Here is a 16739-nt window from a genome sequence, read left to right on the forward strand (position 1 = left end):
ACGGTGGCAGAATTCTTCCTAACACAACCTGGCCGCAGAGTGGTAGTACCACCCCATAGTGCTGCCAGATTGTGTCCCCACCGACATCATAAAGAATATAAATATATATGCGTTTTGTAATATACGTGTATATGTCAATTTACCTCGGAGTGCGTAACAAGTTGCCCCATATCTGGGGTAAATTGTGACGGATGACTTGCCCTACAAGTCTTTAATTAACCCTGTGATCAAAATGTGTTTGTTTTTGTTTACAAAGAAAAAAATAAAAGGACTATTTTCTTCTTCATAAAAAAACCCTTTATATGCCCTTAACCTATGATGCAATGAAGAAAAATATAAAAATTTTCACAGCTAGCTCCGGTCTCCCCTGCACGTGTGTATGTGTATATGTGCCTGTGTTTGTGAAGGTATGCATATCAGAGAGCTTGTCCTTGCATATAAGCTCGTGTTTGTTTACGTGCAGCTCTGTTTACAGGCTGATGGGTGAGTCGCCTCGGTGGTTGGCGGTGGCGGGCCAACACGATCGGGCCTTAAAAGAACTCAAGAGGGCGGCCAAGTGGAACAAGGTCACCCTCCCTCCAGACCACGAGTTGCTGAGCATCATGCAGAGCGTCCACCAGCAGGTATATTACTTTGCTTTGATGTGCTTTACATCTTCATACGCCCCCCCCCTCCCTCACACCTGCAGTATTGATACAAACCTTTACCTATCGGTTGCATATTCATCATGAAAATCATCATTTTCATCACTACCATCTAGACATCCATTCCACCTATGAAACGGGGAGAAGTAGGGTTCAAAGAAGAAGGGAAAACACTGACAGGAGAACTAGCAGAAGTTTGACCAATTATTGGGCCACACTCTCATTCACTATCTGTTTAACCCCCAGATTTCTGACACTACCCTACAGACATAAATATCCACATTTACGGCCTTCATAATACATAAGAGCTAGAGTCAGTCAGACGACTATCACATCACCGAGAAAAAAGCAAGGATGTCAGACTCGTGTCACATACTCCGTATACTTTTGCTAAATTATCATGCCGCATCTACTATCAACTTTATCCCTCTCAGGCTTTCAGACAGGTTTTACTTGTATGAACTATTTCTCCTGTTGGGAGTTTTCATACGATTTAACCGTACATAATCTTGGATTTTGCACAAAAATATAGTCTTGTCATGCGTTTACTCTCACTATGCATTCTTCCACCTGGCAATACAGGACATTAACAATTTGTGTGGGGAAGGGTGGGTAGGACCATGGAGGTTGCCCATAAAGTGGCTAACTGGGACTTCATAGCACCTCTTCTCTAGCAAATTAGTCTGCATATTACACTTTAATAGATTCCTGTATGCTCTTTAAACCTTTCTAAAATCATCATAATTTAAGTCAGTAATCTACACGTGGATTCAATGTAGATTACTGATCAGTAAAATTCACTAAGGAATAGGGGTCACGAACTTTCAAGAACTATTTAGAATATCATGCCTTGAAAGGAGAAGAGGCAAAATCGTTACTCTTCTGAAAAAGTCGCCCAGTCCTCGAACCCATGAAAAGTTAATGTGAATAATACTGAATCCTTCTTCACATTAAGTCCACTACTTGTTTACTGTATTTCCTTCGTGAGCGAAAGTACTTATTCATGACTAGCATACACTAGCGTCATCCTTAAAAGATGGTGATTCACGAAGCGGACTCAGTAGACACAAAGAGAAAGATAGGTACTTAGCCATTCTCCATATCTTAATAAATAAAATTACATTATGACGGTGAATCTGTACCATACTGTTATGTCTTTTTTTTTTTTTTTTTTTTTACTACGTATATAGAATCCGTCATTAACTACCACTAGACATACATACCTCAGAAATTACCCTACCAGAAAGACACAAATACACCTACCCAGATGGGGATTCGGCAATAACCCTAGTCTGGTGCAATACCAACACGCTCAACTCATAAACAATCCGTGCCAACACTATAATGCAGACTCCACCCACAACGCACATACTCACCACATGCACTGCACTTGTCACAACATATACAATCCTCCAACATAACCTTAACTAAAGACCTGTTTGAGCAACCAAATGAAGTGGCTAGGTTTCTACAGTTCACTGGCTTCATATCCAGATGCAACTGGAGTTGTATCAGCAACATAAACAGTTTATATGAAGCTATCTGGTATCACTGATTAATATTGATTACTGTCCCTCTCTTCTTCAGGCTGTGTCGGCCAAGAAGACCGATAAGGAAGAGACCTCCATCATCTCACGACTCACTGGAGCCTACGATCAGTTCATGATTTTATTTCGGTGTGTCTTTACCACTTTGATCTAGTATATACTCTACGTGTGGATAGGGAATCACTGAATGGTGCTGAATTTTAACATATTCAAGCCACGAACGTCTTTAGGTTTCATTTGTACCATCTTCAGACGAGATACTGATCTCAGGACAGGCTTCAAACTGGAGGGTTTAGATATAGCGTTCAGTAACTCTCACTTCTACTGCGTTCATCTGAACTTGATTCATTCCATTCGCTAAAGTCAAATTACAGTACTATATTGAAAGAATAAACTTTACCATAGGCTTATTGTTTGGTGCTGGAGAGAGACACTTCTACGCGGTGGCACAGATATAAACAAGTGGTGCTGCTGCTGAGCTATATAAACGTCTCAAACCTCCTCTTTGTCCTCCGAAAGGCAGAAGATATACTATAGGAAAGTGCGTCCTCAGCAGTGCTATGGGTGTATGCTCAAACGAACCTGGATCCACATAAAAATTAACAACACTGTTTGCAAAATTGCACAGCCAAAGGTGGCCCAGTGCCTGAAACCCTTGGGAGTCAGCCCTCATGTTCATGTATGTATTAACTCTGGTGTTTTGATTAGTATTTCCCCAGTATTCTAAGTAATTTGTCAATAGTTTATTAATTCTCAGTGCTTTCTGCTGCATTCTGTTATCAGAGTTTCTGAACTTGATATTGTAGTGATTTTACAGTATATTTGACACGCAAGACCCGGATGCCCTGGATCATCCTGCTGACCACTTACAGAGACTGTTTCGTGGTGACAATTGTCCTTTTTTAGCACTCTTATATTGGGAGTGGACCTTTCTGTATACCTGGTCTTTTTCATGATATTCGAGCCCCGATCACAATGCTGCTCAAAAAATTTTATCTGTATTTTGGGGATATTATTTTTGTTTCAATATTTTAGTGATTCTCGCATATTTCTATTTCTGAAGCTTACTGTCCTTGATAATCCAGCAGATTTTAAAATATCTCCCAGGACATCCAATCAGCACTTCAACATATTGATCACCTGCAAAGATTATTTTCTGGTGCCAGTGCTGTTCTTCATGCCTATCAATACTAGTGTCCTAGCAAGTGAAACATTCTATTAGCTTATCTTTGGAGTTTTTTATGCCTGGTAACATTGTAGACCTACTATAGTCGCGTCGCAAGACTCTGAAGGTGTCATTATCAGGGACGTGCGCGGGGGGGGGGGGAGGGCTCGGGGTGCTTGAGCCTCTGCCTTTTCCTTCTTCATATCAAAAGGGCCCTTTTAGGCAAAATTAGGGGATAAAAGTGCCCTCTTTGTCTAAGTCAGGGATTTTATGCTCACCCTGTATTTTAAAATGTTCTTTCGCTAATTCGTGCTTTCTTGTCGCAAACTAATGTTTATTATGTATTTTTTTGTTTCAAGGAAACACACTGAGTGGTGAATTTTTAGCGTACAAATCAGTTTATGACGAATACCAGCCGTCTAGCTGAGTCTCCCCCAAATATGTATAAAAGAAAATTGGTCTGCTTCGTCAGCTGGCCTGGTCCAAGCCATGTGGATGTATTTTCCTAGTTGCATTTACCTAGTTGTGATATACAGTAAATGAGCTATGCTCATAGGGTCTAGTCTCCATGCCTCAACCAGTCAAAATACTTTAAACTCGACTTGATTTCTTCGTTCAGGCTATTCCACAGGTCAGTGGATCTGTATGGATATCTTGATATCCTTCAAGCAACTTGTCTTTTTAAATTTCTTTTTATGTCCTCATGTTGCTCCCCCATCCCATACAAACAGGTCTCTGTCAGTTTTGTCTACTTCCATCATGGCCCTGAACACTGCAATCATGTCACCCCTCTCTCTTCTTTCTTCTAAGGAAGGCAGACCCAGCTTTTCTGGTCTTTCCTTGTATGGTAGAACTGCCAGGCTGGGGACCATCCTGCTTGCTGCTCTTTGTATTCTCTCGTTCTTATATATTTCTTGTTATGTAGGGACCACACCACTGCTGCATATTCTAACCTGGCGTGGATCAGAGCTTCTTATAATTTTTTTCATTGTCTCTTTATCCATGTATTGAAATGCCGCTCTAATATTTGTCGAGAGTTTATATGTCTGTATGTCTGATAATCTTGTTAATGTGTTTTTCGGGTGACAAATTATCCTTCTTCTCTCGCTTTTGTGATTGATTCCTTTCCCATCAAGTGATTCAGTGATGGCCTCTTTGTACTTTCACCCATATCCAATATTTTGCATTTTTGGCATAGATTTTCATTTCCCATAGCCGTCTCCAATCGTCCAGATCTCCCTGTAACATTTTACAATTCTCTTCAACTTCTACTCTCCTCATGGTCTTTGCATCGTCTGCAAACAGACTTGCGTAACTGTTCATTCCATCCACCATATTATTTAGGTGACCAAAACGGGCGCCAGCTTCGAGCCCTGCGAGACTCTACTTGATACCTTCACCCTGATATCGTGTTGTTTATTATTATCCTTATCTGTTAGTCTCTCACGAAGCTTCTCATCCACTCCAAGAGGTCTCCTTTCAGCCCTCCTGTGAGCTCCAATTTCCACATTAGTCGCTTATGGGGTACCAAGTCAAAGGCTTTCTCCAGATCTAAGTACAAACAAGCCACCCAACTATCTTTTTCCTGTAGCATGTATATCGCCCTTGAGTAAAAGCACACCAAATTAGAGACATACGATCTTCCATTTCTGAATCCAAACTGACTTTCGCCAAAATGTCCATCTACTACAGTTATTTTATCCACGTGTCTTTCAAGATTCTCTTGCACAATTTTGCGACCATACTAGTCAGGGACAAAGATAGATAATTGGTATCGCCACGCTGCTTTAACGTTTCAGGCAAGAAAATAATGTTTTTATTTCTCCAGTACAGTTTTCGGGCCTACTTCTTTTGATCTTATATTTTCGTACTGGTATTCCTAGATCAGTCAAGCGAGGTAAGCCCAAGAAATTGCTATTTATTTGTGATGAAATATGTATAAAACAAACTGCTAAAAGGTAAATACCACTCCTCGACCACGGAATGACTATACCACAAGTGGATGTGAAGTGCATCTCTAAAAAATATGAGCAAAATAATGTCAAAACAGTATTTCGAAGGCTTGAATAATTCATGGTTAATTTTTCGAATGGTTCATTTAATTGGTGGATGTTGTTCTACATACGGCATATTGTTTGTCACAGACTTTCTCTTATAGGAGGGCATTAAAGCTGGCATGATGATGTTGATGGTAATGATGATGTATAAGGCAGTATGAAACTGGGATTTGAAAATATATTCATGTTTCCATGGGTCAGGCTCTAAACTCTAGGTTGTGCCTGCTGTCATGGCTTTCAAGTTAGGGCTCTCCTGTATTCTGTGACATCTGAGCTCTACCATTGGAGAATGTGAGCTCAGCTTATTTCCTGTGGGGTGTTTTCGAAGCAGTTGTCCCACTAATATTTGCTGACCAAGTTGCTATCGATGTATGCCCAGGCTCATACGAATGTGAACTAAGTAACTTCAGGCTGAAGTTTCTCTTGTCCTGCGTTTCATTATCCTTCTTCGGTGAACAGGGAGGGAGCTGATTGACGTTTGTATAAATTGCCAGTGGAACCAGCCAGATATATCGGTGCCACCAGGGGAAGGCAACCCTCTTCGCCAGTGTCATAACCATGAGGGGCTTCCCAGTCAGACCCTTGCTCCCAGCCTCGATTTGAAATTTCATATTATTTAACGTGTCCACCCTATAGAGCAGTAGGCCTCCTCAGAACAGAACTTGCCCCCTCCTTGTTCCCCGGCACCCCCTGTTTGCGGATTGGCTGCGCTACTGTCTTCAGCACTTGTTGGCCAAGTATCAACAGTATTCTTAAGGCGCGTCTGGGCACATTTCACAGTTCTTTTAGAGCAAGGTACCATACCATAACGTGTGTGTGTGTGTGTGTGTGTGTGTGTGTGTGTGTGTGTGTGTGTGTGTTCTTACCTAATTGTAAGAACAATTAGGTAAGAACACACACACACACACACACACACACACACACACACACACACTCACACTGGGTCGAGGAGTGGTGTTTAACACACACACACACACACACACACACACACACACACACACACACACACACACACTGTGTCTATTAGTGGTGTTTAACACACACACACACACACACACACACACACACACACACACACACACACACACACACACACTGGGTCGAGGAGTGGTGTTTAACACAGACACACACACACACACACACACACACACACACACAGACACTGGGTCGAGGAGTGGTGTTTAATACACACACACACACACACACACACACACACACACACACACACTGGGTCGAGGAGTGGTGTTTAACACACACACACACACACACACACACACACACACACACACACACACACACACACACACACACACTGGGTCAAGGAGTGGTGTTTAACACACACACACACACACACACACACACACACACACACACACACACACACACACACACTGGGTCGAGGAGTGGTGTTAACACACACACAAAAACACACACACACACACACACACACACACACACACACACTGGGTCGAGGAGTGGTGTTTAACACACACAAACACACACACACACACACACACACACACACACACACACTCACACACACACACATACACACACACACACTGGGTCAAGGAGTGGTGTTTAACACACACACACACACACACACACACACACACACACACACACACACACACACACACACACACACACACACACACACACACACACACACACACACACACACACACACACACACACTGGGTCAAGGAGTGGTGTTTAACACACACACACACACACACACACACACACACACTGGGTCAAGGAGTGGTGTTTAACACACACACACACACACACACACACACACACACACACACACACACACACACACACACACACACACACACTGGGTCAAGGAGTGGTGTTTAACACACACACACACACACACACACACACACACACACACACACACACACACACACACACACACACACACACACACACACACACACACACACACACACACACTGGGTCAAGGAGTGGTGTTTAACACACACACACACACACACACACACACACACACACACACACACACACTGGGTCAAGGAGTGGTGTTTAACACACACACACACACACACACACACACACACACACACACACACACACACACACACACACTGGGTCGAGGAGTGGTGTTTAACACACACACACACACACACACACACACACACACACACACACACACACACACACACACACACACACACACACTGGGTCAAGGAGTGGTGTTTAACACACACACACACACACACACACACACACACACACACACACACACACACACACACACACACACACACACACACACACACACACACACTGGGTCGAGGAGTGGTGTTTTAAACACACACACACACACACACACACACACACACACACACACATTTTATGTGTGTGTGTGTGTGTGTGTGTGTGTGTGTGTGTGTGTGTGTGTGTGTGTGTGTGTGTGTGTTCTTACCTAATTGTTCTTACGTATTCGTATTTTTACAAGACTGAGTCAAGCTCGTATTGTCCCGTTTTCCAAGTAATATTTATCGTATCATTAAGTCTGTGAATGGTGTTGACACACACAGTTTCATATGGGTTTGGCAGTGCATTGCACTGGAGATTTGCTCTATTAGGGAAAGTAAACTTTGCTACTAACATATTTTCGCCTCTCCATTTGTATATTTTTTGCTATGTCCTCTTTATGATGAGTCGCCATAATACTGTTATTTATATGACAGGCGAGATAAAAATCAGTATCAGTAAAACTGAGTATTTCAGTATCTTCATGTCTCTTGAAATTCTTTCAGTAAAAAAAAAAAAATACATTTCTTACAACAAATTTACATTTATTTCCCATAATCAGCTTTATATGTGATAATAATGCATTGAAATTAACAGAATTCAAGAATATTTATCACTTGCAATTTTAACATTTTTCTTTGTCTATACATATATATAACCTGTATACCATTTCGGATTTCATAAAAATGTTAGGGGAGTGTCCCCCCCCCTTTTTTTTTTTTTCCAACTGAGCCCCCTGTCCTTCTGAAAGTCTGTGCACATCACTGGTCATTATCGTACGTTGGCAACCTACCTGGATTCAGTGCATCCGATTTCGTATCAAATTATACACGACTCATATCATTATACATGAAAATTAGTATACACGAACATATTATACACGAATATTATTATACACGAACATATTATACACGAATCACATGGTATCAGATGCACTGTTGACAAGTAGGTTGTCAGGGCATGATAATAACACCTTCAGAGACTATAGCAGCTTCTGTTTTGGATACCTTTCCCAGGACTCCCAAGCTGCGCCTCATCACACTGGTCATGGGCATCGACTTGTTCGTGGTGGCCATGCTATTCTTCGGCCTGACTGCTGGTGCGTCGACCCTGGGAGTGGACCCTTTCATATATCTGGCCATCTCTGCAGCAGTTGAGCTTCCGAGCAGCACCATCCTCATCCCCTTCGTTGAATACTTTGGCCGCAAGAAAATGTTGGCCTTCAGCTTCCTCTTCTGTGCAGCTGCTCTCTTGGCCCAGCCCGCTGTTCCTGACGGTTTGTAATAGTGTCTTACATTTAGTGTTGCTCTGATGTTGCTGCTCTGCCGACCCATTTATTTATGAACAAGACCTGCGCTAAATTACTGCAGCAAATTTTACAGAGTTTCTCTCTCAGATACTCATAGAATAACTTAAATTGTTTTAACAAAATGCCTCCTAATGACCAAAACTATCTATCTATCTATTGCCAGACGCCTTAATCCCGTAAGGGCTGGCCACAAAACAAATTGCCTCCATGTCGCTCTGTCCCCGCCATTTCACTGCCCTCCTCCCAGCTTACACCCGCCTCTCTCATATACCTCTCCACTCCATCCCTTCATCCCATCCTCTGCCTCCCCCTCCCTCTACCTCCCTCTACCTCACTCACATACACTCTCCTCATCAGTCTCTCACTTTTCATCCTCTCCACATGACCAAACCACCTTAATGTGTTTCTCCTAACGCTTCCTATCACATCCACATCCACACCACACCGCTCCTTCACATCCTCATTTGTCAGCTTGTCTCTCCATGTGACTCCACATGCTCCTCTCAAATAACTCATTTCCACTGCTCTCTTGACTTCTGTCCCTCCAACAACGTCCAAGCTTCACATCCATACGTTAGAGTTGGTATAACAATACTGTCGTGTAGTAGCTTTTTCACTTCCATGCTCACTTCCCTGTTTCTTATCACTGCTTTCAAGGAGCCAGCAACCTTTCTTCCCTGCTGCACCCTTTCAAGCACTTCACCCTCTTAACTTCCATCCTTACTCATCACATTACCCAAGTACTTAAAAACACTCACATTCTCCATTTCCTCCCCATCCAATCTCACTGTACACACATTAAAAAAAGTATCGTTACGGGGGGGGGGGTCCGATGAGTTTCATACAGAACAATCCAGCTGTCTCTGTATGGTTGGGGGAAGGCTGTTATCAAACGTTTCATTCGTGGTGTCAGTTTGTATCGTGGACAGGGTGTAACGATACTTTTTTGGGTGTGTGCACATGCAGTAACTTCACCTCTCTCGAAGACCATAATTTTACACTTTCCTACATTCACCTTTAGATTCCGTTTCTTACACTTTCCCAAACTTCGTCTTCACTTAACAACATAGTATCATCTGCAAACAACAGTACAGGGAGTTTCCAAACACCGCCCTCTCTTACTAGGGTCACTCCAAAATCCACTACCCTACCTTGTACCTCTTTTATAACCCCATCCATATACAGATTAAACAACAATGGAGACATGACACATCCTTGTTTCAATCCAACCTTCAAACAGAAAAATTCACTCTGTTCACCATCCACACGCACTACAGCCTTGGCACCCTCATACATAGTTTTCATGGCATTCAACAACTTCCCATCTACTCCATATATTCTTAATAATTTCCAAAATCCTTGACTATCCACACTGTCATATGCTTTCTCCAAATCCATGAAGGCTGCATACAACTTCTTTCCCTTCTCTAGAAACTTTTCCACTAAGGGTCTAAGAATGAATATCTGATGTACACAACCTCTTACCTTCCTAAAACCTCCATGTTCTTCTCCAACTAATTCCTCTGTTATTTCCCTAACTCTGTCAGTCAGTATCCTACCATATAGTTTTCCTATTACACTAAGAAGGCATATGCCCCTATAGTTACCACACACTTCTTTTTCCCCTTTTCCTTTGTACAGGGGAACAATTATACCTGACTTCCAATCCTCCTGGGCTCTACCTACCACCCAGGCCAATCTGCACATCTTCCACATCCATTCTACTACTATATCTCCCCCATGCTTCAGCATTTCACCACACATTCCATCAATTCATGGGACTCTCCCCATTTTAACTTTCTTCATTGCTTCCACAACTTCCCTCCTACTGATTTCTTCCTCTATTCTCGCATCCCTCCTTCTCCTAACCATTCCCCAGCCACTAATACTTGCATTACTTTCATTCTCTATGTTCAACAGTTCATTGAAGTGTTTTCTCCATCTGCTCACTTTTTCTCCCATCTCCACTAGTAACCTACCATTTTTATCTTTCACTCCCCAACTAATTTCTTTGGTACCCTATCTAACTCTATTTCTTTCCAGATCATTTTCTTACATTCCCTCCACTTTACACTCAAATTCCTTCCAAATACCTCATCCACTCTCTTCTTACTCTCTCTCACTAATCTTTTCATCTCTCTCTTCCTCTCTACATAATTATAACTCTCTCTTCCGTCTCTTAATTTCTTCCACACCCCTGTTTCTCATCCACTCACAATATGCTTTCTTCTTTAGTGCCACAGCCTCTCTCACCTCTTCAGTTCACCATGCTGTTCCCTGCATGCCCTTTTGTCTTCTCTTCAACCCACACACCACCTCACATGCTGCACAGATTTCTTCTGTGAATATCATATACACACATTTCACGTCCCCCATCTGCTCCAATCTGTACTTACCCAGTCGCTCCTCCACTTCCCTCTTGTATTCTGCCTTTTTTCCATCCTCTTGTAACTTTTCTACCCTCCTTGTAAGAACTACTTCCTCCTATCCATCCCTTCTTCTATTTCCCCATTTTGTTTGGACACTGATTCTGACCACCACCTAGTGATGGTCTGAAAGTCCACTCCCCCAACCTCTTATGTACTCTTGCATCCATCACACACCTTTTCATCCTTTTATCCACACACACATAATCAATCATTGCCTTCTGTTCATTCAGTTCACCATCCACCCATCTCGCCACTCGCCATGTATATATGTTGATCATTTTGTGCCTGAAGAGGGTATTAGATATCAGCAACCCCCTACCGGCACAAATGTCCACTAAGGCACTGCCATTCTCATCCACCTCTGCAGGCACACCCCACTCACCAACCACTCCTTCCACCTTCACATTCCCTACTTTCCCATTCATATCTGCAATCAAAAACACTCTCTCATTCCTTTCAAACTTTTCCAAGCACGCTTCCATTAGTCCAGAACTCTTCTCTTACTCTGCTTACACGATCTTGCGTTGGCGCATACACACACATAATTACCCACATTTGTAGTCCAGCTTTCACTCTCACCCACACAATCCTTGAACCAACTGATCCATAATTTCTTATGCTTTTCTTCCATCTGTTACTCACAACAATACACACTCCTTCTTTTGCGCTCTCATTCGCACCTACTCCTGCACATATAGCCCATCCATACTCCCATTCTCTCACACTCTCACCTCGCCATTTAGTTTCATTTAATCCACATACATCCACTTTCGCTCCCTCATGCACCTGTACAATCTCTCTCTCTTTCACCTCATCATTCGCACCCCTTACCAAGCCCTTTGTTCGGTCCTTAGTCGTCATCTTTTGGTCAGTCCTGGTCCGAGGCTTCATGTTCGTATTTTTAGTTAGTTGTTTGCCGGGGAGGGGCACTAACCCTCCGCCAACCCACTTGCTTTCACGTAGGGAACACGTGTTGGTTGGTTATAAGTTACCACCCGGCGTTGTAAATGACTTCGTGGTTTACAGGAAATCAATTGGCTTGCCACGAAAACTAAAAACTGATAAATCAACAGCAGACACATCGTCTAATGGAACAGCTGATATGTCAAATCAACTTAAAAGTACAAGGTGAGCAAATCTGTATTTCATAAGAAAATCACTCAGAGCTCACCAAGAGCAGATATATATTCGAACTTTCCTTGAAGGAGAGAGAGAGAGAGAGAGAGAGAGAGAGAGAGAGATCCTCAGGTGTACCACTTTTTTTTATGCAAGGAAGAAGGAATCAAAGGCCAGAAGCCCGCAAAATACCGTTCCTTCCAAGAAAAATAAAACTATACATCAAACAGCCAAATTCAAGATCCACTCAGTTGGAGATGCCTGGACACACTGCTTTTGAAAGACTGCAGATCATAGGAAGAAGGAAAAAACAGACAGGGAGACAGTTCCAGAGTTGACTTGTTGCATAAATGAAGGACTGGGAGTAAAGGTTAATTCTTGCGTTAGAGAGTTGGACAGAAAAGGGATGAAAGTCTTGTTTGACGGGTGCTACACACACGTCAAAGGGGTGGAGGGATGCAAGCAGACAGTTCAGAGGAGCAGTGACCATTGAAGTAACGATAGAAAAGATATAAAGATGCATCAGTGCGCCGAAGAGACTGAGGTTGAAGGGAGCCAGTAAGAGGAAAAGAGTTAATGAGACGAAAAGCCTTTAACTCCACCTTGTTGAGATGAGCTGTATGAGGGGAGCCTCCTCACATATGAGAATTGTACTCCACACAGGGGCAAATAAACGCGTGTACAGAGTCAACAACTGTGAAGGGGTAAAGAAGGTACAGAGTCGGCTTAGCACACCTAATCTCGTGGAAGCAGATTTTACAAGAGATGTAATATGATCTTTCCAAGATAAATCCGGAGGGAATGAAACATCAAGTACATTTAAGGATGATGTAGGATTAAGCTGTATATTATTAATCATTAGCGGGTACTCCTGTGGAAAATTTTGTCGGGTTGATAGGAGTAAAAACTGTCTTTGATGCATTAAAAGCAGCAAGACTATTTTTACCCCAGTCAAAGATACTAGTAAGTCAGACATTAGCTGTGCCATAGCCTTACCCCTTGTTTGTTGAAGTAACTGCTGGGATGGACATTGCAGGAACAGGTAAAGGGTGGAATAATCAACGTATGAGTGGACATGGTTAGATGTACTGCTTCCATTTATTCATTAATGAATAAATGGAAGAGAGTTGGTGATAGGACAGAGCCTTGAGGAACGTCACTGTTGACAGATCTAGGAGAACAGCACCCGTCTGCAACAGCAGCTACAGAACGACCAGAAAGGAAGCTGTAGATGAAGGTACAGACAGAAGGATAGAAACTGTAGAAATTAAAGATGTATGCCAGATTCGATCGAAAGCAATTGAAATGTCAAGTGCAATGACAAAGCTATCGCCAAGTCCCGAAAGGAGGATGACCAGGAGTCTGATAGGTAGGTGAAAAGATCACAAGTGGAGCATCTCTGATGGAACCCATACTGATGATGAGAAAGAAGGTTGTGATAGGAAAGATGCTTTAAAATTTTCTGTTAAGAAGAGACTCGAAAACTTTTGAGACACAGGATATTAAAACAATTGGGCGATAGTTAGAGGGTTGGGAATGGTCACCATTCTCTGGGACAGGCTGAATGAGTGCAAACTTCCATCAAGAAGGAAAGGTACAAGGTGACAGAAAAGAGCGAAAGAGTTTAGCAAGGCAGCGTGCAAGCACAGAAGCACAGTTCTTAAGGACATAAGGAGGGTCTTTACCAGGCCCATATGCCATGTTAATACTGAGGCCAGTGGTAGCAGAAAATACATCAGTTGCTGAAATTTTAATGTCAGCCTTGGGGAAGTCAGAGAGGGGGAAGTGATGGAGGAACAGCACTGGAATCGTTGAAGGTGGAATTGGAGGAGAAAGTCTGAGCGAAGGGATCTGCTTTATCAGCAGATGAAAAAGCTACAGAGCCATCAGAGTAGAAAAGAGGAGGAAATGATGATGAGGTAAAGTCGTTAGAAAGGTTTTTGGCATGGTGCCAGAAGGAGCTGGAAGAATTCGAGTAGGAGAGTTGAGAGCATTTAGAACGGATGAAATTATTTTTAGCAGAACAAAGAACAGACTTAGCACGATTCCGGGCAGAAATATAAAAAGTTGTGATTCAGGGTTGGGTTGGCTCCGGTACATTTAAAGGCCCTCTCCATGTTGTGGACAATATTAGAACAAGCGTGATTAAACCAATTTATTTTTTTTTTTTTTTTTTTTTTTTTGCATTAGTCAAATGATATGAGAAAGGAATGTATGCTTCCATGCCCGAAAGAATAACCTCCATAATGCGCAAGGCACACTGAGATGGCTCCCGACCATGGAAGCAATAATCATTCCACGGAAAATCAAAGAAGTACTGCCTGATGGCCTCCAAATCAGTAGCTCCAAAGTGCCACAACAACATTTCTTTGGAGGGTCCACAGGCTGTACTGCAGCAAAAAGGACAGGTTAAGGCAATAAGGTTGTGATCGGAGGGGCCCAACAGAAAGGAAAGATTAACAGCGTAAGCAGAAAGATTTGCTGGAGGGAAAAAGTCAAGTATTTTACACCTGTACAAGCAGCACTATGTCATTAAGGACAGAAAAGATGTAGCCTTGTTCACAAGGGGGATCAGTGAAAGGAGAGACCCAAAGGTGGTGGTAAACACTGTAATCTCCCGGAATGGAGATTTAAGAGAAAGGAGAAACTGATAGGATGTGTTCCATCGTAGAAGTAAGATAGTCGAAGATTTTTTTCAGTCAGTAGAGTTATGGGCATAAGTAATATCTCTAACTCTTAACTCAGTACAGCCATCTCCATAAATCAAGACTTATCTAAGATCAGTGAATGGGGACAAAACAACCTTGTCTCATTTTATGCTAGTAAAACCAAATATATACAATTTACTAATAGACAGATATTGCCAGATTTGTATATTACCTTCAGTGCTACTAATATTCCCATCTCCAAAAGTATTGAAATTGTTGGTGTCTCACTTAACAATGCCGTCATCCGGACCTCTCATATCAGATCACTTGCTAAAACCGCCTCAAAGAAACTTGGATTATTGTACAGAGTCCGCAACTTCTTCACTGACGAGCAGTTAGCTATAATTTATAAGAGTTCTGTGCTCTCTCAGCTTGAATATTGCTCACCCTTGAGGAATAGATGTGAAGAGGTTGCACTAAAACAACTAGGCAATATTCTGAACAAAGCTGTTGGTATTATTAAGAACCCTGCTATTATAAATAAACTACCTCCCCTAAAAGCAAGAAAAAATATTGCCTCCCTTGCATTATTTTACAGGTATTTTTGTAGGAAATGCTCAGACGAAGTTGGGTCCATTGTGCCACTCTCCATGCCTTCCCTCGTGCTACACGGGCATCTGGTAGCACTCAGGACTGGAATGTCACACAGCCATGTAGCAGAACGTCAGCCTGTCAGAATTCTTTTATTCCCCGAACTGCATTTCTCTGGAACTCGCATCCCCCGGAGTTGTTTCTCCCCAAACTTCAACCTACAGCTCTTTAAGTCCAACAGTTACAGATATTTTATGAATGAAGGACGCCAGTCATCTGGTGTATGCATTATTATTTTTTTAAATCATTTGTTGTTCCTTCTTCTGTTCTGTTATTTAAGAAAAAAAAATATATTTAGTCAGAGAATGACAGGATAGTCGGAGCCAGAGAGTGGAGAGTTCAGAAGAGTGAAGTTCAGGAACACGAGAGCAGGATAAGTCGTTGCGTACATATACATAACAGCTACCCTTGGCTTTGAAATGAGTATAGAGAAAGTAGGAGGCTACAGAGAGAGGTTTGCTATCAGTTGCCTCAGACAGCTGAGTCTCAGCTAAGAAGAGAGGTGAGGTTTTGAGGAGGAGAGGTGGTGCTCAACAAAGAGAAAGTTAGAGGAAAGGCTGCAAATGTTACAGAATTGAAGAAGTGAGTTAGACAGTGGTTCCAGGCAACTTGTTGAATCTTCACCGGGAGAGGGGCGGATGGTGGGGGTATTTATGGTCCCCCTCCCCCTGGGGACTCGGAGGCTTGGTTATTAGATGCCATTTTGGTTGAAATTTTGAATAGGAGATGTAGTGAGTAATGTGCCTGTAGTTTCTTCTTGATAGAGAAACTTTTATTGGAAACATGCTGGCTTACTCTCTGAGTTACCGAATCACTGAACAAAGTACAGCAAAGGGGGTTGGTGAGGATCTAGTCCCGAGGGCTGATGAAACGGAATCTCCACCTTT

General features: G+C 42.5%; 1 protein-coding gene across 1 annotated transcript in view; it reads left to right on the top strand.

Annotated features, from left to right (window-relative positions):
• The window catches only part of LOC145406512 (organic cation transporter protein-like), a 169247-nt gene that overhangs the window by 121633 nt on the left and 30875 nt on the right, over window positions 1-16739 (top strand). Inside the window, exons 8-10 of the mRNA XM_080277640.1 lie at window positions 476-623; window positions 2232-2320; window positions 8716-8975. Of these exons, the coding sequence (XP_080133766.1) occupies window positions 476-623; window positions 2232-2320; window positions 8716-8975 (497 nt within the window). The remainder of the gene's footprint in view (window positions 1-475; window positions 624-2231; window positions 2321-8715; window positions 8976-16739) is intronic.

This window comes from Coenobita brevimanus, chromosome 8 (genome assembly GCF_032717465.1).
Source record: "Coenobita brevimanus isolate Jiangsu-jjx chromosome 8, ASM3271746v2, whole genome shotgun sequence".
Taxonomy (NCBI): Eukaryota; Metazoa; Arthropoda; class Malacostraca; order Decapoda; family Coenobitidae; genus Coenobita; species Coenobita brevimanus.